The sequence below is a fragment of the Phyllostomus hastatus genome, unplaced genomic scaffold (genome assembly GCF_019186645.2).
Source record: "Phyllostomus hastatus isolate PE091 unplaced genomic scaffold, TTU_PhHast_1.1 phas_scaffold_12, whole genome shotgun sequence".
NCBI classification, from domain to species: Eukaryota; Metazoa; Chordata; class Mammalia; order Chiroptera; family Phyllostomidae; genus Phyllostomus; species Phyllostomus hastatus.
In genome coordinates, this window is record NW_025334007.1 from 17,237,367 (window position 1) to 17,264,125 (window position 26,759).

The following is a 26,759-nucleotide window of genomic DNA, read 5'->3' on the forward strand; positions in this document are numbered from 1 at the left end:
ACCAGTGAGTGTCCTGTGATGGAGGACGAGTACAAATGCCCCATGTCCCTGCCTCCCATGGGACCAGCATCAGGTGTGACCCAGAAGATACCCAGAGCTCCCTCGTGGGCTGTACTGAAGTTACCCACGTGGCACTTTGCTCGACACCGCATTTTGTTTGGCCTTCTTTTCTCGCAGGCCCCACCTTCCCACGCTCCTAGTCAATTTTTCCTGGGAACTCTTTCTGTTAAGCCACTTGTACATGGATCTTCATCTCATGGTCAGGTTCTTGGAGCCCAACCTAAGTCAGTGAGCAAGTACTTAAGGAGGAAGTTTGGTATTCTCTCTATAAATTGTCATTTCAGGTCCCCGTCGTAGTGGTCATAGTCTGGATAGACTTTCGTGGAAGGTATACATAGGCAAGTCCAGCTTACTTGAAAACTTGAAGTAAATGCCATTCAACAATTTCTGAGCTTGCCCTGGCTGGCGTAGCTCAGTGGATTGAGCTCGGGCTGCGAACCAAAGTGTCGCAGGTTCAATTCCCAGCCAGGGTACGTGCTTGGGTTGCAGGCCATGACCCCCAGCAACTGCACATTGATGTTTCTCTCTGTCTCTCTATCTCCCTCCCTTCCGTCTCTAAAAATAAATAAAATCTAAAAAAAAATCTTATAAAAAAACCCAAAAAACAATTTCTGAGCTCGAAAGAGTAGGAGGCAAAAACCTGAAGTACTCAGAACTCACAAGTAAATAAGAAACAGACCAGATTAAAAGGAAAACCTGCTGCCCTAGCTGGTGTGGCTCAGTGGATTCAGTGCCGGCCTGTGAACCAAACGGTTGCCAGTTCGATTCCCAGTCAAGGTGCATGCCTGGGTTGCATGCCACAGCCCCAGCAGGGGGCACTTGAGAGGAAACCACACATTCATGTTTCTCTTTCTCCTCTCTCTAAAAATAAATAAATACAATTATTAAAAAAGAAATACAAGTCAACCCTTCAATGCCAAGACCATACTGGGAACATTTTTCCTTTATCAAAACATATTGAAACAACCATCATTAATAAGTCTCATTCTTTTAAAAAAGATGACTGGAAATGTTCTTGTAAAATGAAGAAATGCCAATCTGTATTAGTCTTACATAAAGATTCCTGCGAGCAAAGAGGTAATTACAGCCTGACAGATGCCTAAAATAACGTTGATTCTATGTTTCTTTTTCAATCCAGAGGTGGGCAGATACCACCCTGGTGCCTCTCTGAATTATAGCTTATAAAACGTGGAGAAAAAAAAAAGAGCTTTCGAACCATAATGTTTAGACTATATAAGCCCAGCAAGCTTCTCCTTTCCCCCTCCTCTTTCCACTATCCTTGAAGCAAATGCAAAGTTGAAGTTTTCGTTTCCAGTGGGAACGGTAAGAGCCCCTTCTTTGTGCTGATGGCGCTGCTGCCTGGGTTCACCAGGGTCCGCTACAGTGGTTCTCAGCCGCTGTTTCACCTGGCATTTAGGTTCTGCTCTGGGCTCTGCTATATCCTGGCTGCGAGATTCTGCGAAAATACTACACTTTTTTGAGCTTCTATAACCTCATTTATAGAATCAAGAAAACGTTTCCGATCCGTCCACTAGTTTGTGAAGGTGATTGGGACCCTTTATTCACTATGGATTACTCATGGAAGAACATATAGCATGAAAATAACAGTGACAGAGGCAACGCCTATAGTGGATCAGATACTCCCCACCCTGCATTATAAATACATACTCTGCTTTACAGGAAGTCAACTTTTTACATCTTTGCTTGATGTCCACAAATGTAAAATTCTCAACATTTAAACTTGATAAACCAGGTGACATGCATCATAAAAAGTAGTCTACTATTCTCTTCCAAGGGAAAAAGGGAATGCTTTGTTTCGAACAGAATGGCTATGTTTTATTTTTCCATAATCTATGACTGTTTCTTCTTTATTAGAAAGAAGCAGGATTTCACCTGAGCCTGTGAGAATTATCATTTGTTTGTATTTGTCTGCTACAACTGCTTGAGAATCACTCAAATGAAAGCGCTCCATGACCATGAGAGATAATGAATATTTATAAATAATTTTGCAAAATGAAACTTTTTGATAAAATCAGTGGCTACTAAGGGTTATGTGATTTAGGTAAAACAGTTGTTGAACATCCTTGAGTTCTCCCATAACAAGAGAGAAACCAACTAGGATGGCAAAGTCAAAAACCCATGGACAACACCCTCAGCCGAACTAGGTGGTGACATAGTCCCATGAATGCTTACGTAGGAGCTGGTAGAGACCACCCACCAGCAGCATCTGTGTGGGAGGGAACGGAGGGGAGCAAAAGGGCATCTGATGACCCGGAGACCATTGTTACTAGGTCCATGTCAAGAGGACTCAATACTTCCCTAGAATAGGCTCCCACTTAACAAAGATTAGACAGATTGAGCTTCAACAAGAACAATAATAACAATGGATTTCATCAAATTACACCATAAAAATGGATTACATCATCAAATATACTTAAACCAAGTTCATAAAGATACTTTAAAAAAGCTCTGCATCTTGGGAATGCCAAAAAACAACTCATTATTTCGAAAACCCATTTTGAGAAGTAGTAAATAAAGGGTCAGAATCAAATATTTGTCTTGCTTCTCGTATGAACTGTTCCTCGGGGTATCCATATAGTTTCTCTTTGTATAGTCCTTTAGCTAATAACCCAAGGAGAAATGATGGAATTAGAGTAGGACCTGTGTGTTATCCTTAAAGAACTGGTAGGTCTTGGACAAGATGATCAATTACTGCTCACACAACAGAAACACAACCAGCTCTCAGGCACTTCTGGAGGATGAAAGCGTGTAGCATCGTCCACAACAGAGCAGAAGAGACTCTTACAGGAAATGCAGGAGGACAGATCATGTGACTTGACATCCAGGGATGCAGGTCGCAAAATTTAGCCTCTGGGAACCTCTACAGGACAAAGAACCTATTTCTTTAAATGCAAATAAGTTGTCGTGAAAGATTGAAAAGAGATGGAAGGAGACAATATGGATTAAAAGATTCTGAAAAGACACGGATCACAGTATCTGGACTTTATAGGGATCTTTTTAAAAATTAATTAATTAATTAATTTATTTATTTATTTATTTATTTATTTTTAGAGAGGGCAGGGAGGGAGAAAGAGAGAGAGAGAGAAACATCCATGTGCGGTTGCTGGGGGCTGTGGCCTGCAACCCATGCATGTACCCTGACTGGGAATCGAACCTGCGACACTTTGGTTTGCAGCCCGCACTCAACCCACTGAGACGCCAGCCAGGTGGACTTTATAGGGATCTTGATTCAAATATACTGCAATAAGAAATGATAAGGTCACGGAAGATATTTGAATACTGACTTAATATTTGATAATATTCAGAAAATATCCTTAATTTGTAAGGTGCTATAATGCTCTTGTGGAATTGTACTTTTTATACAGCTTGCTTATTCCTTGGAGATCTATACTGAATTATTATAGATGAAATGACGCAATGTCTGAGGTTTGCTTCAATGTCATCGAAGGCTGGGGAAGTATCTCGGGGATGACTGGCCATGAGCTGATGAGTATTGAAGCTGGGTGATGGGAATGCAGGTTGACTATACTGTTCTCTACAGTCACAATGCTGTTCAAAATTTCCCATAGTGACATGGTTCCAAAACAACCTATAGCCATGAACGAATAGTATAATGGCGGGCGTTTCCTTGGGTTGACCATTGTTTTAGTAATGGCCACCAGATTTCCTTTGCAGACCCAACTACCCCACTGTTTGATGCTGAAAATCCAGGTGGGGCTGATCCCATTTTTGTCACATGACCTATATAACCTGGCATCCCACCCCAGTCCGCCCCCTGGGTGGCAGTGATTCATTTAGGAATGGACAGTCACTATACTAGGATCCATTGAAAGCCCCATCTGGGAATTCTGGTTGGATTAAGTGGGAAACGGTGGTCTTTTAGCCCCTTGCATTGTTAAGCTAATAGCATGCAAGTTCTGGTTTAGTGTCACAGGACTTGGAGAGAGCTCTCCTGAGAATGAAGTCCACACAGGAAAGTGGGCGGAGTCAAGAGGTGGAGGGCCAAGTATTCCTGGTACTGTCTGGTCTCAACACCCAACTCCCCTCCTGGGAAACAAGTTCCACCCACCTCCTTTTCAGTTCCGCCAACCACTACACTCACTTTTTCGCTTAAGTCTGTTTGAATTATGGTTCACTTCTGCCTGAAAGGCTCTCACTAATCACAGCTATGTTACTTTTAAGATATACTGTATATTTAAGGGCCCAGGGGAGGGACTTACTTTATGGAGAAAAGAAGCAAATTACAGTGGAAGGTTAATTTTACGGGCCTCCCACATATTGTATTACTTTGTCAAATAATGGAAACCAGTACCTCACTGTGCTTAGGACACATAATACACGCAGGAAATTAAAGGCTGAGAAATGTGCATGGGTTGTTTTTTTTTTTTTGAAATCTTTGCACTTTTAGACATTTTCTCCAAACTTGGTATTTTTTATTATAAATCCCAAGAGAGGCTTCCTTTGCTATTTCGTTTGGCTATTCAATTTTGAAATGAACAAGCTTCAGGTTACCCAGATACCCTGAAGTGCTCTAGCAGAAAAAACATTCCAAACGTTATTTCCAGAATTCACAGTGAGCTGATACTCTTGATTGGGTTCAATGAATAACAGTCTGTTCCACCTCTAATACCCTTGATTTAACATTACATATAAATGACAATACCCTGGGGTAGAGTTTCAGAGCATGTGATGAAAATTCAGCTCTGACACCCTTCTTGTAAGAATCCAAGAAAGCTCAACCCACAAAGCAATCCCATTTATTAGACAGAGATGTAGACTATTTTGTGCATAAAAATATAAACGGAACAGCAGCAAGGAGCTAAAAGGGAGAGAAGGATGTTTCACAGTGATAAGTCCTCACATGGGGGAAAATAACAAATCTTTTATTTTCTGGGCCCTTTACATTTGACCTCCAATTGGTAATGAATTTTAAAAATACTCAGAATACAAAAAAACCAAGGAGTTGAAATAAAAGTGAAATCATATTTTGAATAACAGTACATTACAATTGCTTCTGTCTGAATGACAAGAGCTATAATTTTTTTTGTACTTTTCTGTCTAAACATGTGTACCACATGGAGGAACTGAATCTGTGTTTAATCTTTGAAGTTGTTATCAAATGACTTATTAACTGATTTTTAATATCTACCTTGTGGTGATATACAACTTGGCACACTTAATAAAGACTGATATAAAATGTGCTGAATATTAATCAGCAAAGATGTGGAAATAAAAGTGTAATTTTACTTGGACCAAGACCAAATTTGATAGCTATGCGCTCAGATGTTTGCATGCGGAAGCAAAAGCTATCTGAGAGTGGGGAAATGGCACTAAAGAAAGTCCCCCTTTTCCTTGCTTCTGCATTTTGCGAATGTTAAAAAATAAGACTATGTAGTGTGTTCAAAATTTTTACTCCATAACACTAGTTCTAAAAAATAACTCATTTCTTTGTATTTCTAAAATGTATCTCTAGCCCTGGCTGGTGTTGTGGCCCAGTGGATTGAGCGCCGGACTGCGAACCAAAAGATTGCCAGTTCGATTCCCAGTCAGGCACATGCCTGGGTTGTGGACCAGGTGCCCAGTAGGGGTGGTTCGAGAAGCAACCACACACTGATGTTTCTCTCCCTCTTTCTCTGAAAATGAATAGAATCCTGAAAAAAAAAACAAACAAACCCACGTATCTCTACTCTGAACTCTTGCCCAGTTGACTGGTGGGAAACACAGTCGCAGGTGTGTCTTGAGAGGTCTCCCTTTTTGCCCAGGTCATGCAAAAGTCCTGAGGACGTTAGGCTGGCCCCCTCAGTGTCTAAGGGTCCCTTAGACATCAAGCGACAGCATGGTGTAAGAGAAGGTACAAACCACAAGATGCACATCGGGTTGACTTCCTGGCTTCATCAAGTATTGCTCAACTGACCATGGCCATATTATGGAATTCACTATTTTAGTACAGAGCCATGAACTTCTGTAATCCTGTTTGTTAACTATAAATGGGTGCAATTAACCCCAGTCACAGAGATGTGCTAGGATTTGATGTATGTGGCCCAAAGGAGAGCTCAGACAATGGTAGCTGCCTCCCTTTTCCTTTTGTCCTTTTGTTGAAATTAAATTGATCGAGAGTTCAAGGGCCTCTTCCAGAAGTTTCTGTTTGTATAAAAAACCCCAGCAAAACAGTAGCGAGGAAGTACAAAATCTCTCTCTGCATCTTACTTGTCCAAAGAAACCCTTTCTGTCTCATTCTGCAGATTTATAAGCCAATTTACTTTTATACATTCTATTTATAACTCAAATCCACTGTCTTATCATTTAGTTTATGCACAGGGGTCTCTGCTACCACGCCATCTGGGTTCCCAGCAGGGAGAGGGCGGCTCTTGATAATTGCTACCTCCCTGCTCCCTGCTCTGTTGCTTGGGAACAGGGACAGAACTTGCTTCATTACCTCCCCCCTGCCTTCTCAACATCTCATGGATATTCTGCCATCTTCGAACATTCCCACCCACTGGGGAGCCATTCATCTGCAGATTTAAAAAATCGCACCCTCTTGAGAAAAAGGCAAGATGCACCTACTGCTTATCATAGTACACTTAACCTGGACAGATTTTGTAACAAGCATCTCCAGTGGGCGGCAATGGTGAGGGGGCATCCCGGACGATTAGGGGGTACCACCAGGATTCAGTGGATGGGGTTCCAGGTGCTGAATGCCCTTCCATGCAAAGACAGACCTGAAAAATGAAGAATGGTCTCACACGGAATGGCTCTATCCCCCCATCCCAGCCTTTTTGGGGGACGAGGACACTACGGATGGTCCATGTCCAACCTGACAAAGATGCTTGGGAGATGCCATGTGGCTCCATGATCCTCTCTGCCCCAGATTCAGGTCTGTCACACTGTATGCCCCTTACCGACAAGAAGGGAGCATAGGGAGAGAACAAATCCCGGGTGCTGATCCAGTTAGCCAAGGGGGACAATGTTTTTCTGCAAGTTCACATGTAACCGATGTACTCGGGGCATACATACAGCCCTTGACCCACACAAAAGGGCAGTAAATACTGCCTTTATCCAGAGGAAAGACAGGTTATTGAATCTGATGTCAAATTAGAGGTCCCCCTCAGTGTGGGCTTGAATGTAACTCTGGTTACGGTGGGTACACGATCTGACACTGCACGAAGGCGCGGGGGCAGGTTCATTCCAGAATGCTGATGGCAACCACACGCCAAACACCTCACTGTAAATCTGCGAGTGGAGTCTAAAGTGATGTGAAGAGGCTGGGAACTGTGAAGTCAGTAGAAGTGAAGCAGAGAGGTAATACAGTGAATGATGCTGATGGAGTGATAGGGGTGTCTGGAACGTTGGATGTGTCAAGGTTAAAATCAACCCATATGCAAATACAGGAGACAGGCGATGGACCTGCTTCTGGCACAATGGCCGCAAAGGTTATCAACTCGTTTAGATTTGATTGAAAGAAGAAAATACGTTGTATGTCATCTTTTTAAGGGCAGGTAACATTACATTCACTTTTAGGGTTCTTTCTGCAAGCACTGATTTCCTTACAATTTCATGCTCAGCACGGCACTGGGCAGGAAGGCTGGCGTGATGAAGAAAATAGGATCTGTGAGGAGACGGGCTGCGTGCTCTGCACACCTGCTCCCTCCACTGTCCGGGCACCCAGCTGGACTACGTTCAGCTTCCTGTATAAGTGCATGCATTTATGCGGCCGGCTTCCTGTTAAAGGAAGGGGAGTGAAAGTGCTGTCTACACCTTTGGGCCTGGCCTAGAAACCTTCCACGAGCCTTTCCATCCTTTTCCCCTTCTGCAGTTCGACAGGGACAAACAGGAAGCCACGTGTTTAATTTGGCAGAGCTACAAAACAGGGAGGGTCTGGGGCGGGGGGGTCCCTGGATCAGGCCCTGACAGAGAGCTGGCCGCCAAACAGGAGCAGCTATCATGAACTTCACATGATTGACAAACTCCTATTGTGACTAAATCTTTGTATTGCTTTGACTTCGTTACTGGAGCTGGTATGATCCTAATTCTGGCCTCTGTCATATGCAGACTTGTGACAAAGACAGACGAATTCACAAATAATGGTAACGTTATACGGTATAAATTACAATACAGACGTATATACATTTCAGTGGGTCAAGATACGGGACTTACTCACGTTGGAGGTATATGGGGGGCGAGTCCGGGAAGGCATCCACAAACATTTGTGCTGTTTATTGCATTACTTTTTTTAACTCTCCACTTTTACAAAAGGATTTCAGGTGCTCAGAGTTCAAAATATTTGCTTTATCTTTACTATTATTGCTGGCAAAAATGAGCTCAGCACCCTCGGTGTTGTTTCTCTGCCTCTATGTCCTATTGTGTTCAGGTCTCTAAGTTTCATCTGTTTACGTCACAGGTGGCCAATGATAACCTGCAGGCTAGATCCAGTCAGTCCCCTGTCTCCGTAAATAACATTTGATTGGAACACGGCCACGCCCACTTACTTACATATTATCTATGGCCATTTATATGCTCACAACGGCAGCACTGAGTTGTGGCAGAGGGCACACACAGGGCCTGCAAAACCTAGAATATCCACTATCTGGTCCTTTGTACAAAAAGGTTTCTGACCCTTGATTTGGGTCATTCCTCACCCAAACTCAATGCCAGCAGGGCACACGCCAATGCCTCCTGAATGTTTCCACACCCCCCTCACCCATGTGACAACACTGAAATCACTTTTGTTCCAGCCACCACCTTATTGTGCTGCTGCACGCCTGTGTGGGGCCCCATATCAAGTTCACTGAGCAGCACTGCTGGGTCCTAGCACCCCAGGAGAGAGTCCCTTACAAGTCCTGGCTTTTTAAAATCATTTCCCAAGTTATCGTTATCTTAAAATACTAGGTTTCTACCCAGCTTCCTCTCTGGGTTATTTTTTAATAAAATTTTATTTTTTTATTTTTAAAGATTTTATTTATTTATTTTTAGCGAGAGGAAGAGGGAGGTAGAAAGAGAGGGAGAGAAACATCCATGTGTGGTTGCCTCTCACACACCCCCTACTGGGGACCTGGCCTGCAACCCAGGCATGTGCCCTGACTGGAATTGACTCGGTGACCCTTTGGTTCGCAGGCCAGCACTCAATCCACTGAGCCACACCAGCCAGAGCCTTCCTCTCTGGTTTTGATTGAGTATCAAGGTTTGTGTTCCGGACCCCTACTCTGCTACTTTAAGAGGAATCATTGACGAAACAACCTAAGTGATTAAAAGTCATGTGCTCTCACATACATGATCTCATTTGAGCCTTAGACAATGGCTTAGAAGTGCAAATTCCTAGTTACTGTTATACACGAGGAGATCAAGACCCTGAGATTGAGGCAACTTGCTCGGCATGGTTCTGCTGTGGTGATGATGTGAAGATGACCTCGATAAAAACGACATTAACTCACATTTATTAACAGCTTATCCTGGGCTCTTCCTGTGCTACGAGCGTTACTCGCTGTGCTTTATCTCATTCTGAAAACAACTGTATGTGGTAGGTCTTCCCTGTAGAGGTCACGACACTGAGATTATATAAATGAAGTCCTTGCCTAAGGTGACACACAGCTGACCCACCGCAGAGGTTGGATGTGAATTCTGCCTTTGTTCCTCATTTCTACGCCATGCCTTTTCCTGGAGTAGCAGCATACTATTTCGAAATACTCACTGATGTTCCCACCCTACCCCCCGTACCTCAATTTCCTTGCTCTGATTGAGCAGGTCTACTTTTTCCCCCATTTGTTCAGCCAGACTGCACAACATTCATCGCTGCAGGACAGGGTTGTTATAAAGGAGAGTAACAGCTAGGTTCCAGGAACAAAGGATAAAGAGTATAGGCTAGGAAGGATAGTCAATATATCAGAGTAAAGCTGCCTCCTCTCCAGAGCAGGGACTTGTCAGGAGGATGGAGAGGTGTGATAAATCCCAGGGCAAGCAAAGAGCACCGACTAGTGCGAGCCTGGGAAAGAGCAGGCACGCCTCCCGGCTCTCTTTTCAAGAAGCTGATCCTCCGCAAAGAGCCAACCGGGAACGGCTGAACCTCTTTGTGGAATTCAAGAGCACAGCAAACTGGGCCTTCTTTCTGACTCAACATCCGGTGAAGGTGACAAGGTCCCGGGGGGAGTCAGCCCTAGAAATGATCTCACATCCCAGTACGGCTCACAAAGAACAAGGGCTCGCTCCCAAGATGCCAGAGGCTGACAGTGGTGAACGAGGAATGACACAAAGACCTCTCGGTGAGTTCCAGAGGAATGGAAGATGGGGCCAGTGAGTAGGTACACCTCAGCGGTGCCAATACTTCCTTCCACTGAACCAACAGCCCTAACTGTAGACTCAGTCTTGCAGAAAATGGGACGAAGCAACCCCACACTAGGATGGGCATTTGAAATGAGATAGGGACTATTGTAGTTAACAGATAAATAATGACACAGATCGTGCACATGACTGTGAGATTCTTGCCCACCACACCTACCCACTGTGTCCTATATAAAAGTTTGAGCTCCTGACTCCTTTCTACTGAGATCCTGAGGAAATAAGGCTTATACTTTAGCCCTGGGCATGTTCTGAGCATGGGCTGAAAAAGATTTGGGTGGGGGGGGGTCTTGTCAGCTACTTATAGAAGGGGCATGGAAGAATTTATAAATTTGTAGTTCTAAAGAATTAATAGAATATGCAACAAGGGCAATAATTATCTTCCATTTTTTTCTTAATACAAGTAAGATATTAAGACATTCAGTAATGTCAATCATGTGAGATCACTGAAAACTTGCCCTAGTTTAAAACTTCTTATGGTTCTTCAATTTTCAACATCCGTTTTCCATACATGAGTTGCACAAAGGCATCTCCAGGAACAGAGAGATGTGATGAGTGGGAGACAGTCAGTAACAACATCTAAGGGACACTGAATCATCTGGGGGAAGCCATCTTTCTTATTCATTTTCATCAATCTACAGGGTCCCGTGGAAGGAACGCCTGCTTGAGTGTGGTTTGTAGGGAGATAATATGGGTGTCATAATTTGAACATTTCACCTCAAAATGTCATATGGTGTGCTTGAGTGTGATATCGTTACCTCACAGAATTACATACTTCTGATTTTGTAATAAAAGATTTTGTAATAATAAGCCCCTGGCTGGCGTAGCTCAGTGGATTGAACACGGGCTTCGAACCAAAGCGTCGCAGGTTCGATTCCCAGCCAGGGCACATGCCAGGGTTGCAGGCCACGGCCCCCAGCAACTGCACATTGATGTTTCTCTCTCTCTCTTTCTCCCTCCCTTCCCTCTCTAAAACTAAATAAATAAATCTCTAAAAAAAGATTTTGTAATAAAAAAGGGGTGTTATTTGCGCCAGACCCTGTATGTCATTGTAGCCTTTATGAACAATGGACTCAAATCCCTTTTTTCTATTTTTTTCCTGGATTAGAATGATTTCCCACACACTCTATTTTCTGGAATGGCTGCCCCCTTTCTCCCTCGGCTCTGCCATGTGCAATTGTCAGGAAGTGTGCGCAGCGCAAGTGTGCATCGGGTGACACAACAATGTGTAGCGTCGGCACACCAAGGGGCTGTTCTTTTGTGTTCGCACTGAAATTGCCTGCTGGTCCTACCATCATAAGGCCTTATTATATCATACATCATCATGCATATTTCATGTGCCGAATGCCCAGTAGATGTTCTTTGCTTTGGTATTTTACTAAGCAGCCCCATCATGCATCTAAGCCCGCCTGCAAGTAGACAGAAAGGTGACCTTCCTAATTCTTCCACAGACACAGTAGCTCTGGAACACGATCTGAGCTGTCCTTCCATTATAATTCTGATCAGGAGGGACTGATAAAAAGGCATACCATGCTTTTGTGTCTCGGCCACCAATATGCCATCCAGACTGAGGAAGACCTGGAAACTTCGGGGCCACATGAGCCACGGCCATGGCCTCATCGGCAAGCACAGGAAGCACCCGGGAGGCCGAGGTAATGCTGGTGGCTTGCATCATCACAGGATCAACTTCAACAAATATCACCCAGGTTACTTTGGGAAAGTTGGTATGAGGCACTACCACTTCAGGAGGAACCAGAGCTTCTGCCCCACTGTCAACCTGGATAAACTGTGGACCTTGGCCAGTGAGCAGATGCGGGTCAATGCTGCCAAAAACAAGACCGGAGCGGCTCCCATCATTGATGTGGTGCGATCGGGCTACTACAAAGTTCTGGGGAAGGGAACGCTCCCAAAGCAGCCTGTCATTGTGAAGGCCAAACTCTTCAGCAGAATTGCTGAGAAGATTAAGAGTGTTGGTGGGGCTTGTGTGCTGGTAGCTTGAAGCCACATGGATAGGAAATCATTAAATGTTCACAAGTGCTTTTGTCTTCTCGTCTGGGTGTAGGTTCTTGGCACCTCTACCTGTGTGTCAGAAACCTGCAGGTTCTAGGAGTTAAAGCTATGAGGGCCTGGGATCCTTTGCCAACTCCCCTGAGAAAGAAAGTATGCAAGAGTTAGCACCAGCACTTAGAGGCCTTGGTCTGTTACCTGACTTAAATTTCTCATTTATAAAGTGAAAATGATGGCAAAAAAAAGGCACATTGTGATCTAATTTTTAGATGGCCCCTCTACATGGTTTATGTTGCTCCTATTAAACTTGCCAATCTCCCACCAACTGCAACAGGCAGGTAGTCCTGGGCACTTCCTACTAAAACCAAGGCAAGTGCTTGGTGAACCTGGGAGAGGAGACGGGCTGCTGGTGTATAATCAAAACAGGGAATTATGGGGGTGTGGGTGCTGAAACCCAGGTTCTGTTGTTTGCTTGGCCCACCGAGTAAGGTCTTGATATGCCAGGTAGTGAGGCTTCTTGTCCCCTTCAGCCCAGCAGGTTTGGGACCGGCTTTCTTCCACCACACTCTGCATGGAAGCACTCAGGTTGAACACATGTTTTAACCTCTCTCAACCTCAGTGTCCGCTCCACAATTCGTGTACAATGAAGAGTACTTGCTCCCGAGACTGGTGTGAGGAATGCAGGTAATAAGGAGATTGGGAGCGTTCACTCAGGAGCCTGACTGCGTTTCACTCCACCACGTACTTGCTGTGCGATCTCGGGCATGTCCTTTTCCCTTTCTGTAACTCAGTTTCCCCATCTATAAATTAGGGGTCACCATCGTACCCACTCACCACTGTGAGGATTGAAAGAGTTAACATACAGAAAGAATTCAGGACAGGCCAGAGTAAGCACCATGTAAGTGTTAACTTGTCCTAATACTAAGGAATGGAAGTGTTTAGCAGAAGGTTAGTGTATAATAAAGAGTTCATAGGCCTGGCTGGCGTAGCTCAGTGGATTGAGTGCGGGCTGCGAACCAAAGGTTCAATTCCCAGTCAGGGCACATGCCTGGGTTGCAGGCCACGGCCCCCAGCAACTGCACATTAATGTTTCTCTCTCTCTCTCTCTCTCCCTCCCTTCCCTCTCTAAAAATAAAATAAATAAAATCTTTTAAAAAAAGAGTTAATACATGTTCATTCTCATCATCATTATCAGTTGGGATATCATCAATAACAGTCCTTTTGTTTCTGAATTATCAAAAAAGTGACCCTTAAAAGTTATATACAAAGCTTTGACCTTGACTGTGCCCGTGAGTTGGCTTATTTCCTTTGTAGGAGTTCTTGTTAGAATGGTTGGAATAATCTTTTCGGGTTTAAAGTAGAATTTGCATTTTGCTTGGCATATGATTATATGTAGTAGTTACTTCGGTAAAAGGAATATTACTAACCATTAGTGGGTTTGTCCTTTGTGAATTAAAGGATGATCAGTCATTCATCACCTATTCTTGTTATGGTTACTTTCTTATGAGAAGAACCCTACTGCTCCCCAGAAATGCTCTCCAATCCCGGTGAATAGGTAGAGAAGAGCTGGCGGATGTGGGCAGCCTCCTGTAGATGCAGCCATAGCTATAGCACTGCTCATTAATTAGATCAGGAGGAATAATCGAGTTCGGTAATGAGAGAAGACAGCTGGGGTGGCCGTTCGCTGCCCTAGTGCAGAGGAAGGAGTACTGGTTTCCAGTTCGAGCCTTGTGCCTCCTTACTGACGGGTGGGCTGGCCTCAGCGTCCACTGCTGTGATGGGCAGAGTCACTCACACGGTAGGCTCTTCAGCGCTCCCTTCCAATAAGGACAAAGGGAGAGGAAGGGTGCCAGCGTTTTCAGAGTCAGCTGCCAGGGCTCTGAAACTGAGATTGGCATGGGAGTGAGGGGTTCGTGAAGCATTCTGATATTCTATGCAACACCGTGCCTTCGTGTGGATTTTTCTGGGTGGAGGAACAAGCCCATGGTATTTATCTGATTCTCAGCTGGCTCTCTAACCCCTAAAGACAAATGCCTCCCAGTCTAACGTGAGCCCAGAGATTTCTTGTTGCCACCTTGAATGGGCCACTGAGGAAAAGCAGGAGGAAATGTTGAGGTTGTGCCTGGGGACAGCCATCTGGGAGATGGATAAGATATCTGTATATCTGCAGGTTGGAAAGTGAGCATCCATTAGGAGAACCTGGGGTTTCCGGGGAAATGGGAGGATCTATTCCCCAAGCTTCTCTCCCTGCATAAACCTGCCCTTCCACTCAGGTTCAACGGCTGCCCTCCACCACCACCTCTGCACCCCTTCACATCCGCTCCATCCCCAGCGAACATGGCTGCCGAACAATACCCCCCCCCCCAGCCTTGCACAGTCATAAATATAGTGCAATTAATTAGAAGTCTCCTCCTTGAGTGCAGGAACCACGTTTTAGGTATTTATACGTCCCCCGGCACCTTACATAACATTTCTTACCTAGTTACTGCTCAATAATTGCTGAAGTCAAATAAATTTAATTGGCTTGGCTAGCCTTGGGGAATGGGGCATGATTCAAAATGGCTCTGAGCTAGACGGTGAGCTGGATGACAGCTTGTGGGGGGAAGTTGAGGGGTGGAGGGACTGATAAAAAAGGAAAAGGGACTCATGGGCATGGACAACCATGTGGCGAATGCAGGTGGAAGTCGGTATAAGGGGGATAAATGGTAATGAAAAAAATACAATACAAATTAAATCAAAACAAGGAAAAAATGGCTATCAGCAACTATACCCCCTAGTTTTGAAAAATAAAATCTTGGAGACTGTCTTCAGTGAATTTGTCTAAGTGTGCAAAGCCAAGGGAAATTACCCTTGGATACTTCTGAAGAAGAAGTCTACAGAAATTTGAAAAGGCCTAAACTCTTCAAAGATTCTGCTCCTCAACCATTGTAAAGTATGAGTGACAGTTAACTTACAAAATTAGGAGATGAACAGAACTTGTCTAATTTCAGCGCGGCAATTATAGAACTTTTTGAGGACACATGCAGAAACCCGAATGTGGTTACTATAGCAGTAAATTGGTCTTCAAGAAACTCTTTCATTTTCTCAAGAAAAAATTTCTATACGAGAGCACCCACATAAGAAAACGAATCCACAAAGAAACACAAATGTATCTGGAAACAAAAAAAAAAATGATCCACGAGCAAAAGCAAGGGGAGAAAAAAAAAAGAACAAAACAAGATTAACCCACTTAGGCAAGTAAATGGAAATGCCAGCTTTTACAGAGAGAATTTTACAGTGTTAGTCAAATGATGAGTATTTTTTTTCCCAAATGTCCTTAGTGGCTGAGAAAATGGGATATTTTATTAAACAGAAAGGGAATTTATCTTGTGTAAGATATAGACATGAAAAACATATCGGCTGAGAAGCCCAATAAAAAAGAGATTAGTCTCTAACAGCGACATTTCCAGGTTAGCACACATATGGCTGACTAATGGGAAGGCACACGGACTTTTTCTACCACGTGAACGTTTTCATTAGTGAGAAATACATTCTTTCCAAAATCCGGGTTTAACGAGTTTGAAGGGGTCGGTGACAAGAAGAACTCCACAGCCAGCCGCATTTCATCTCCGTGAGGTGCACCCTATTTTTAGATGTATTTGCTTCAAATAAAGTGCCTTGTTGTTTTTATAAAGATACATTGGCTTCCCTGAGATTAAAAGGAAGCATGTTTTGGAATTACACGTTCACCACCCCAACAGCACCCAGGGTCTGTGTGTTTCTGTCACTGCTAAAACTCCTTTAAATCTGACAGTTCCCCCAAGTGTCTGGTATGAGGACCTGCCGGTCTTAAGGAGGTCCCACATGAACAGACATCACTATTCATAGTAGCATAGACCGGAAGTCTCTGAAAGCTGGGCTTTGTCGCCCCCATCTCTGTGTATTGGGTGCCTAGCTGTGTGTCCTGTGTGCAGCAGGTGCCTAAGGCACGGACTCTGAGGCATGGATTCACGAGGTGATGTTCAAACTCGCAGAACTGAGAACTGAAAGGGGGCTGGGGGAAACCACCTAAATCTATAGTTGTGGAAGCTGGCTCTTCTGAGCCCACTGGCTCGCTCAACACGTTGTCATTGAGTACCTCCTATGAGCCGGGCATTGGGGTCATAGGTCATGGGGACACAGCGGGTGACAACACGCACAAGCTCTCTTTTCTCACGGAACTTAGAATCCAGGTCGCCTGATTCTACAACAAGCTCCATTCCAGATTTAAATTGTGTCCTTGTCACCTATCAGAGAGACGCTGGCAAAGGGATGCTGAGACCTCATTCTAAAGAGGACTACAAACAACTGGGATCCCTGAGAACTTTCTAGAAGGAGGCACAATGTGATCGGCTGCTGCCAGCCACCACCTCCTCCTCGTTCCCTCTCCTCCCCCAGTCTATACAAGGCCGAAAAGGGTGGGAGAGAGGCTGTGGCACTGTCAGAAGTGCTGTGATCTGGTGACAGCTTAGTTCCTCCCCTCTGTAATGAGGTCCTATGGACATCTTGAAGAGTAGCTGGTCTTACTGGCGCCTTATCCAAGAGGTGTGGTCACAAACACCAGCAGCAAGAGGGCTAAGCCTGAGCCAGACCCCCCAAGGACGTTACTGTTCGGTGGGGTGGCTCCTCAGGGAGCCCTCCTCTCCTGCCACCAAAGAACTCACAAATGACCTTATAGGACAGCCAGCATGGAGGTACTGGCGACACAAAAGGGAGTTGACAGACAATGCTACCCAGAGGAGCAGCCACGGTTCACCAAGACGGTGGGGCAGTGGGGCGGGGGCACGGACTCTAAGTGCAAGGAGTGACTCAAGGAGCGCTTAGCCCTCTGTCCTCGTCAATGCCCTCAAGACCCCCAGTCCACAGGGGCCAGGCCGTGAGAAAGGGAAGACAGTTGTATATATTTTGTGCATGTTTTCCTTTTCAATCCATTTTAAACACCACAGTCTCTTTATCAACTATGTGGAAATCCTGCCCTACATAAGCCTAATGTGAGAGAAATCGTCTGTGCATATTATATGGAGTTTTAGGCTAAATTAGGCTTTAATGAAAGAAAATGCCATTGGCTACCGTAATATCTCCTAAAGCAGGGCTTAGCGAACATTTGCTGTGAAAGGGCTAGATAGGAACTAGTTCACGTTGCGGGCCATAGGTCTCTGCCATGGCTACTCACATCAGCTATCATAGAGGAAGCATTCTCAGACAAGATGTAAATGACTGGGTGTGGCTCTTTTCACACAAAACTTTATTTATGGAGTCTGAAATCTGAATTTCATAGGATTTTCACGAGTCACGAAATAGCCTTCTTTCATTGCTTCTAACCGTTCAAAAATGGTGAAAACCATTCTTAGCTCGCGGGCTGTGCAAAAGCAGGTGGCAGGCTGGACGGACCGCGTGCAAGCTGTCGCTTGCCGCCCCTCTTCTAATTGGTTCATTTCCTCGACAAATATTCATTGAGCTCCAGTACACAGAAAGTCCTACGGAGACTTCTGTTGCCAGAGATGTCATTGGCTTCCCTAAAGCGGCAAAGTGGAAGGAAAAAACTGGTTTTTGGACAAAAGTCTTTCTAAAGGCCCCTGGCAGGATTCCTAGGAAATGATCACAGTGTAGATAGCTTTTACTCCGTCTCTGTCCTGAAGCATGCAATTCAGTCGCAGCACACACAAACACAGATATTTTATTTCTTCTATTGTCCCCCAGGCACAGAAATCAATAGAACGGATCATCGAGGAGCCGCGTGCCCGAGGGGAGACAAAATGACTGTGTGACCTGTCATCAGGCCCAAACATGGCACTCCGTGATGCCAGCCCACCAGGCTGAGGGCCGGCTGGATGAGGTATGTTCCCACTGACGACCACCCATAGCTCAAGAGGAAAGTCGTTCCAAGCACTAATGGCGTGGCTCCCTGCCAGGGCTCAAAAACGTGAAGTCACTCCAGATTCCTATATCCCCGACCCGCAGGAAGGTTGGAGGCACTCCTACGTCTTGCTCCCGATGCAGGACGCATCTGACATGAGCCTCGGGGACCACTCCCGGGCAGGAACACACTTGGAGACTTGGATGTCCCATCAGGACAGGGATGACCCTGCTGCGGCCAGCTGTAAAGGTTTCCTTGTTAGGCCTGGGCTACAGTAGGGTGACTGACTTTGTGGGACCCAGGGGTTTCCAGGACGTGGCCCTTTCCTTGCTGAACCTGGGAAGGTTGGTCGCCCTACAAGACAGCTTCCTCTATTGCTATGCCTCTTCTTGCAAGCATGCAGGACCACCCAATGCTTCTGTGTGAAGCAGAAGCTGAACGAGGCTTGGGAAAGAAACCAGCTCTGGAAAACCCCAGATGCACTCCCCTTTGTGCCTGTCCCAAAGCACAGATAGACCTGTGGTTGTAAGACATCAGAAATGGTAGGAGATCCCTTTCTCAGTTTAAAGCGTTTTGATGAGTACATCCCTAATGTAACAGGCGCAGATTTATTTGGAAAATGTCAAAAGACCCCCTTTGCCCTAAATGCACTGAACAAGTGTAACTGCAGTAGGCTTTTAAGAAACTTCTTGACCAACATTTGAACATCGCATTCAATATATTTTCTGGTGCCCACTGAGAATATCACATAACAAATTATTTACATCTTCAATAAAATGAAACCAATCAACCAAGCACATTTTTAAACTGGCCTAGCTTTGACCTAATTACCATTTTGCCTAGGTTGATGACCTCAAAATTCAGTAATGAATCGCTTGCTCGAGTATGAAAAATTGGTGAACTCTATGTTTTGGTCCCCACGGGATTATGTATATAAAATTAGCCTTCGTTTACCCTGAATGCAGGTATCGCACTTTGATCTCCTTGATTATGAAATAGCAGTGTGTTAGTAATTTGGAAGGAAAAAAAACCACACAACCTTTGGATATAGCGACAGACATCGGACTCAAAACCCATGTTTGATGCAGCATACGCACTCAGAACGTCAACACGAAGTGAGAGATCTGCTGCCTTGTTTCTGTGGCGCATGCGCCTCAAGCTAGAGGTCAGCACTGTCAAGGAGAATGTGTGGGTCTGTGTTTGTGCCCTAAGCTGGCCCCCCAAGCAGCCCTCCCTTTGCTGGATGAGGCCTCACAGCTGCGCGGCAGGCTCTTGGGCTGGGCTGGGCACGGTGATCAGAGTACCCACCTGACCAGATCGATGACCCGCTCCCTTGGTGCGGCGCTCACCGGCTCGTCATTGATCATTACTATCTGATCTCCCGGGATCAGCTTGCCTTCCGAGGGGCCGCCTGCAGACAAATGAGAGTGAAGTGCGGTGAGAAGATCATTGCTAATCAAGCCATCCGGAGTCTCCTCTTCCGATCGAGATTCACCGTGAGCAAATGATGCTATCAGCAGAAAAAGGAAACCCAGCCCCACCCAGGTGTCCTCTGCATCTGTCCTTCTCAACCGTGGCAGCGCAGTGGAAAGAACTGGGACTCTCTGGATAAGCCCGAGGCCCAGGCTGCACTCTGGCCAATTAAATCAGAATCTTTGCAGGTGGGACTCCGGCATCAACATTTCTCTAAAACATTCCAGGCGAGGTTGAGACTCCATGGCCCAGCGGCACTTCTAACACTTTAATGGGCCTAGAGTCACCTGGGGACCTTGTTAGCCTTCAGACTGATTCAGCACGCTGGGAGGCATGCGGGGGCCAGATGATGCATTTCTCACAAGCTCCCAGGTCCTGCTTCTGCTACTGGTCCACTGACCGAACGTTGAGTTTCAAGGCCCCTAGAAGACAGTATCCCCCAACAGGTAGCCAACCCATTGTGTTGATGCCCTGCAGTCAAAGCTGCACCCCCCTGGGCACACTTGGAGTGGAACAGCATTGCATTTATTTACCCATTCCAACTAGGGGGCCCACACGCTGCAGGCAGTTGGAAGGCAGCCCAGTGAGAGGGTGGTAGGAAGGACTCTGCTCTAAGGATGTTGGGGGATAATTCTATCTGAGCATCTTAAGAATTTTTTAAAAGATTTTATTTATTTATTTTTAGAGAGGGAAGGGAGAAAGAGAGAGAGAGAGAGAGAGAGAGAGAAACATCCATGTGCGGTTGCTGGGGGTCATGGCCTGCAACCCAGGCATGTACCCTGACTGGGAATCGAACCTGCGATGCTTTAGTTCGCAGCCCGCGCTCAATCCACTGAGCTACACCAGCCAGGGCTAAGAATTCTTGTCTGAAAGCTGGGAGGAAGGAGGCAGGTCTGAACCTGGGACCGGTTACAGGAGCAGCAGCCACTCATATCAGCTGGACGATGAGGCTATTTGGGCGTTTTTGTGGTGGGGACTGTGCTTGCATGTTTGTGCCTGTGCTCACGTGTGATGACGGGGGACTCTTATATTAGTCCTGATCCATCACTATCATAGAGCGGCCTCGTCCGATGTTGATGTTAGCTGGCATCGTTCATGGTCAACAGGAGAGCACCCAGCCTTGGCTGCGAGGGTCTGTGAGCTCCTGAGTCCAGGGGCAGCTTTTGAAAGGAAGAGGTAGGGAACTAGCATTCATGGAACACTTCTTATGCACCAGGCAACGGCCGAAATGCGGGGCCTGGTAACCTCGCTGAATACTGGAATCCCTTCGGTATAATGAGATCATTAAGGCTGATGTAGTTAGAGAGCTGGCTGCAAGGACAGGCCTGGATCTCAGCTAAGGTCTGTGGGCTCTTTTCCAAGTTCGGAGTGGCCAACATCTCTTTTGAACTCGCTCCTACAATTCAAAAGTTGGCCGCCGCCAGGTCTCTTGACACATCACACCATAGCTGCACGAAACACACATCCGTATGAAATAAACCCCATAAACAAATACTCCATTTAGCTGGCATATTCTCACACGTATAATGCAATTACATTCCACAGAATGATACGGTGCTAAAACGCTAGCTTTCTTCCCAGAGGTCCGTCCCTGGGTGACAGGAGCAGCAGAAGCATTACGCTTCCCATGCTGTCACTGTTACTTCGCGATTGAAGTGAACTTCACGCCCAGAACATAGAACTCAAAGCGGTGCAGCTGTTCTCCACCCACCCGGACACTTGACTTATGTGTCACTCAAGCTGGAGCATAAACTTGATCTTCTCTCTGGGGAGGAAGCGGCGGGGAACTGTAACATGTCCCCACACGAGTGATGGAAAATATTCATTTCAAGATGTGGGAACTGAGAGTCTGTGTTTGTGTACACAGGCAATTCTGGAAATCACTGGGGAGGTTTCTTCTAACTGCCGGAAAATGTGCTACCGGTCACTCCAGTTCGGTCAAACTAACAGAAATCAAATGCTAGTCAAATACAGAACACAGTCCAGAATAATTGTTTGAAGGACAGACTACCTAGTCCGATGCAAAAAGCACCTGTGGATGAGTAGGACATACTCTTACATCAGACCTCTGTTTTTTTTTTTTAAGATTTTATTCACTCATTTTTAGAGAGGGAAGGGAGGGAGAAAGAGAGAGAAACATCCATGTGTGGTTGCTGGGGGGTCATGGCCTGCAACCCAGGCATGTGCCCTGACTGGGAATCGAACCTGTGACACTTTGGTTCTCAGTCCGCACTCAATCCACTGAGCTACGCCAGCCAGGGCTTGGACCTCTGTTTTTGATTCAAATGAAATATTCTTTTTAATTAAGTGACTTGAATAAAAAATCCAGGAGCCAGCAACATATAGTTCCCTCAAAAAAATAAGAAGGAGTGACCCGCATCAAAGAATCGTTGCCGGCCTGCTAGTCTGAAGGCTGCGCTGCCTAGAATCGAAAATGCGGTCACGTCTCGGAAAGCACTGGGGACTTCAGGACAGTCATTTTGATGATAGACACAGTAGATTGAACCAGCATTGACACTCGTAAAAATGACTGGAAACAAGACTCTTTGACCTCTGTTTTTACCCTTTTCTACTCTTCTCCAAATTATCGAACAGCAGGTGTTAGTGTCTGAAGCGAAAGCGAGACGAGGACGAGGAAGGGCTGAAGGAGCAGCCAGGCAATGCGAGAAACTGAAAAAGGAGACTTCAAAATCTCCAGTCAGCTCTCGGGAGGATGCAAGCCGGACAGAACCTTATAACCGGAGATGTTAGAATCCCTCCATTATGAAACGGCATGCCACATGGAATCCCAGGTAGGAAAACATGTGGCTATCTACACACATATAATATCCCACGTATGTATATGATAGAAAATACACGTGTATGTGTGCACAGAACTGCGTACTGGACATATGTTCTCTGCCTGCACATTAATGACATCCAACTCTCAGCGGCAAGAGCTTAGGTGATTTCTTTTTCCATTTTCTCCTCTATACTACCTAGCACATTGTATTTTTTTAGAAACCCTGCGTGTGATTTCATCATAAAAAGTAACAGATCTTTTTTATTTTGAGGATAAAATTCTCAATTGGGTTAAGCGCAACAACCCCACACAGAGAATTGCAGTATGATCCACAGCTAATAAAATGAAAAGCTGGGCAGACAGAGTAAGAAGGGATGAGGCCATGGTTGGAGTGAAAAAAACAAAACAAAACTGTATTTTCTGCACGAGCTGAAAGCAGTTGACTGTTCGGTGGTGCTTGTCCTGGGTTAGATCATGTCAAATTACAAAGTACGAAAAATTCAACTTACAAAAAAATCTGTGCTAGCTCACTAGTTGGATTTCATTTCCCTTCACTGACAGACTCAGCTGGCCAAATATTCTACAGTACAGGAGTAGTAATCACTATGGAAAAAGTGGAAAAGCTGCTCTTCTTCTAACGTAGTGTATTCTCTCCCCAGTCCTGTCAGATAGATGCTATGACGATCCTCATTATGCAGATGAGCTAGAGAACTTGCAGCAAACCGAAATGCTGGGGAGTGAACATGGGAGCCAAAGTAGCTCTTGAGGGGCAGAGGCAGGATTCTCATCCATCACACCCAGACAGTCTGACACCTGCGTCTGTGCTCTGTACTATGGAACTCTGTCACTTACTGGTGAAATCCCAGAAGCAGCACAGAAGATGGTTTTCACCAGTGGAAGTCCATTAACATAAATACATAAATAAGCATAACAAAGAAACACTTAAAGAGAGCACTGTCTCTAAAAGGGCAAAGGCAGCCCACCACAGGCAACTGCATCATTATATTCAACTGAGTTGCTGGTGGAACATCTGTATACTCCAAGGAGAATGACTGAGGGAAGCATGTTAATGATCGGATCAGACCGTAGAACTTCAGAAATTTGCCACGCACACAGGATCAGCCGGTGCTTACTGTACGACAAACCACTCTACACCTTAGCTGGATGTCCAATAATCATATCTTTTCACGCCTAGGGGTCTTTAGGATGACCACAGTTAGGCTGATCCACTCCACACTTGACTGGGCAAGTCTGTGTCGCACTGCAGGTTACGGTATACTTCATTCTAGGTGGCAGGCTGCCTGCGCGAGTGCTCATTTTCGGGCTTAGGCAGAAGAGGTAGTAGAGCAAAATTCTTATGGTCAGGGCAGAAACCAAAGAAAGAAGCTCAAGCATATTTCAAGCCTTCGCCTCTGTCATCTTTGCTAATATGCTGTTGGCCACAGTCAGTCACCCAGTCTAGCTTAACACCAATGGAGCAAGCAACTATCTTCTGCCCCTAGTGGGAAAGGAGGGTAGTGCATCTTTGTAAAATAAACCACCACCAATGACTGAATCCTGCAGTCACTTAAATAAATACCACTTCCTGCCTTTTTTTTCCACTGACGAGTACATCAAGAGCTTATTGAAACACAGTAAAGTACCTGCCTCTTATTATTTCTATTGACACATTAGGAAGTCGGTCGTTTCTAGGGTTACAAATTATGGATCAGTGTTTTCATAAAGAAAGCGATGTAATGGATTTATCCGTCTAAACTGTGTTTTCGGGACCATTTCTGTCCCTCTGGTGGTCGGCCTCTAGGCAGCTGGCTAGCCTTCACAGCCTTTAATGAAACATTATGAAACTTAGGAAAACGAACAGTGGTCCTTCCGGCAGACAAGTGATGGATGTTCCCATGAGCCTGAGGCGTGGGCTGGGGTGCTTACCTGGCGTCACTGAGCGAACAACCACCGGCTTTTCACTCCCTGCCACGAAACCGAATCCCAGCACAGGGTCCCTCCTCATCTCCACCTTCCTCGGGGCTGGAGGGATGATTTGGCAGCTCTCGAACCGAGGGTCATCAAACGGGACTGCCTGAGTCATGTGACTGTGGGAAAAGCACACGCAAGACAAGCGAGGCATCAGTGGATGTTAGGCAATGGCCTGGTAATCTCATCTCCCCCCATTTCAGAACCTTCTATTCTGTTTGGGAGAGAGTGTGAGTGATGTAGGGAGATCCACAGTCAGGCTTCTTGCAGCCTCCTTGGTCTTTGAAAACTCTACGCCCACCTTTGCTTTAGGCCTCTGCACGGACTGTTCCCCCAACCTGAAATGCTTGTCCTGCAGATACCTGTATAGCTCCCCCTCACCTTTCCCAAATCTCTGCTCAGATGAGACCTCTTTAAAGAGGTCTGTTCTGAGCCCTGGCTGGCGTAGCTCAGTGGATTGAGTGTGGGCTGCGAACCAAAGTGTCGCAGGTTCAATTCCCAGTCAGGACACATGCCTGGGTTGCAGGCTACGGCCCCCAGCAACCGCACATTGATGCTTCTCTCTCTCTTTCTCCCTCCCTTCCCTCTCTAAAAATTAATAAATAAAATCTTTAAAAAAATAAAATAAATAAAATTGCAACCTTGTTCCTAACACCCAGCTCCCCTTACCCTCTTCTACTTTTTCCCCCATAGGACTAATCACTTGCTAATGTGCTGGGCAATATACTCCTTTTCATTGTTTTGCTCTCCATACGAGATTGTAAGCTCCATGATGGCAAGGAACTTGGTTTTATTCAGAGATTTATCCCAGGCACCAAGAACAGTGGCTGACATTAGTAGATTCTCAATAAATAACGGAATGATAAAGTAGAAAGGTATGTTTTTTTGTAGAAAACGACCCAGTTATAACTGATGTCCTGAGAAAGAACCTCAGTGACAAACGTGGTTCAGAACGGAAACGGAAGTGAAACAGTGAAACGGAGGTAAAACGGTGAAACGGAAGTGATGGGGTTCATTTTGGTGGCACTAGGTTACCCTGGTGTCAGATACAGTCCCCCTTTCCAAAGAAGGTGAGAAAGGAATCCCTAGCATTTCTACACTGGAGAGATTTTTAAATGATTTCAATGAATGTTTTTGTCGACACCTAAACTTCTGAAGTCCTGTCAATAATCAAAATGTGCAATGTGTCTGGCATTCAAAAAGTTTCAAAATGCTTCCACAAATATCTCATTTGATGCACAAAACCACCATGAGAATGAGGGAGAGGAGAGGATAGTATTATCTGCATTTCCCAGCAGGGAAACTGAGACAAAAATAGTGGCTCCTAGTCACTCAGAGCTCATGGCTGGTATGTGAGTGTGTCAGCTCACGAACCAGCTCCCGTGACTCTTAATGAAGTCTTCACTCAAGCACATTACCCAAGGCAGAAGAAGTCTTTACATGGTAGAGTTATTACTTTGCATCCTAAAAATCTCCTTCAAGTAAAGCAAGCCACTATTACTTCAATGACGTGGACTTAAATTCAATATTTTTTCTCTCTAATCTTCAACAACTAAAAGCAGATCATGTACAAATACCTTGAAAGATGCTACTTTGTATGGCATCTGAACAACATATTGTTCAAATGTAATCAAGACCAAGAAGGCTTCCCATTGTCCTTCTGTGTAATTAATAAGAGTTAACAAAAATCAATGAAAACCCTCCAGGATCGGTCCTTTAGGCATATATCACTGACTAGGAAAAATAGAGTTTAAAATCCCCTTGAAACCGAAATGTCTTTTGGATCCAGCAGCTTGTGATCTGGAACGCAAGGGAAAAGAGAAGTGTTTGCTGAGAGCTAACAAGTCATATCACGTGCTGACCCTCATCTGTTATCTTACTTCATTTTCACAACTCCCCTTCCATGGAGCCAGTTGATGCACCCCCCTCCTCTCTGCAAATGATGAGAGAGGAAGAATAACTCGGCCAAGGTCACACTCTGCTCAGGTGTAAGCCAGGTGCCATTCACACCACGTCGTCCGACTCCTCGTGCTCTGTGCTCAACCAGCTACGTAATTTGCAATAACGGTGCAAAATGAAAACTCGGGACCCCTCGTTAAAACACACTTAAGGATCTTAAAGAGCAGATCGGGAAACCCAGCCCAGGGCCCTGTGTGACGGCACTGGTCACACGCCCATGAGGGTGGCCCTGGAAGTGTGCTGTCCCAGATGCCCCAACACCATTCTGGAAATTGCCGGGCTCAG

General features: G+C 45.4%; 2 protein-coding genes across 3 annotated transcripts in view; one reads left to right on the plus strand and one right to left on the minus strand.

Moving 5' to 3' along the window:
- Positions 1–26,759, minus strand: part of FRMPD4 (FERM and PDZ domain containing 4) — a 434,157-nt gene that overhangs the window by 60,341 nt on the left and 347,057 nt on the right. For both annotated transcript variants that reach the window (XM_045856137.1, XM_045856138.1), the window contains exons 3-4: positions 24,474–24,634; positions 19,601–19,703 (exon numbers count right to left, since the gene is read on the minus strand). In XM_045856137.1, the coding sequence (XP_045712093.1) occupies positions 19,601–19,703; positions 24,474–24,634 (264 nt within the window). The remainder of the gene's footprint in view (positions 1–19,600; positions 19,704–24,473; positions 24,635–26,759) is intronic.
- On the plus strand, positions 11,966–12,409 carry LOC123830132 (60S ribosomal protein L27a-like). The gene has a single exon (XM_045856139.1). It carries the CDS (start codon positions 11,966–11,968, stop codon positions 12,407–12,409), a length of 444 nt encoding a protein of 147 aa, XP_045712095.1.

What these genes read in the sequence shown, in the direction of transcription:
- LOC123830132 (XM_045856139.1), top strand. Translation starts at nt 11,966, where the DNA reads ATGCCATCCAGACTGAGGAAGACCTGGAAACTTCGGGGCCACATGAGC.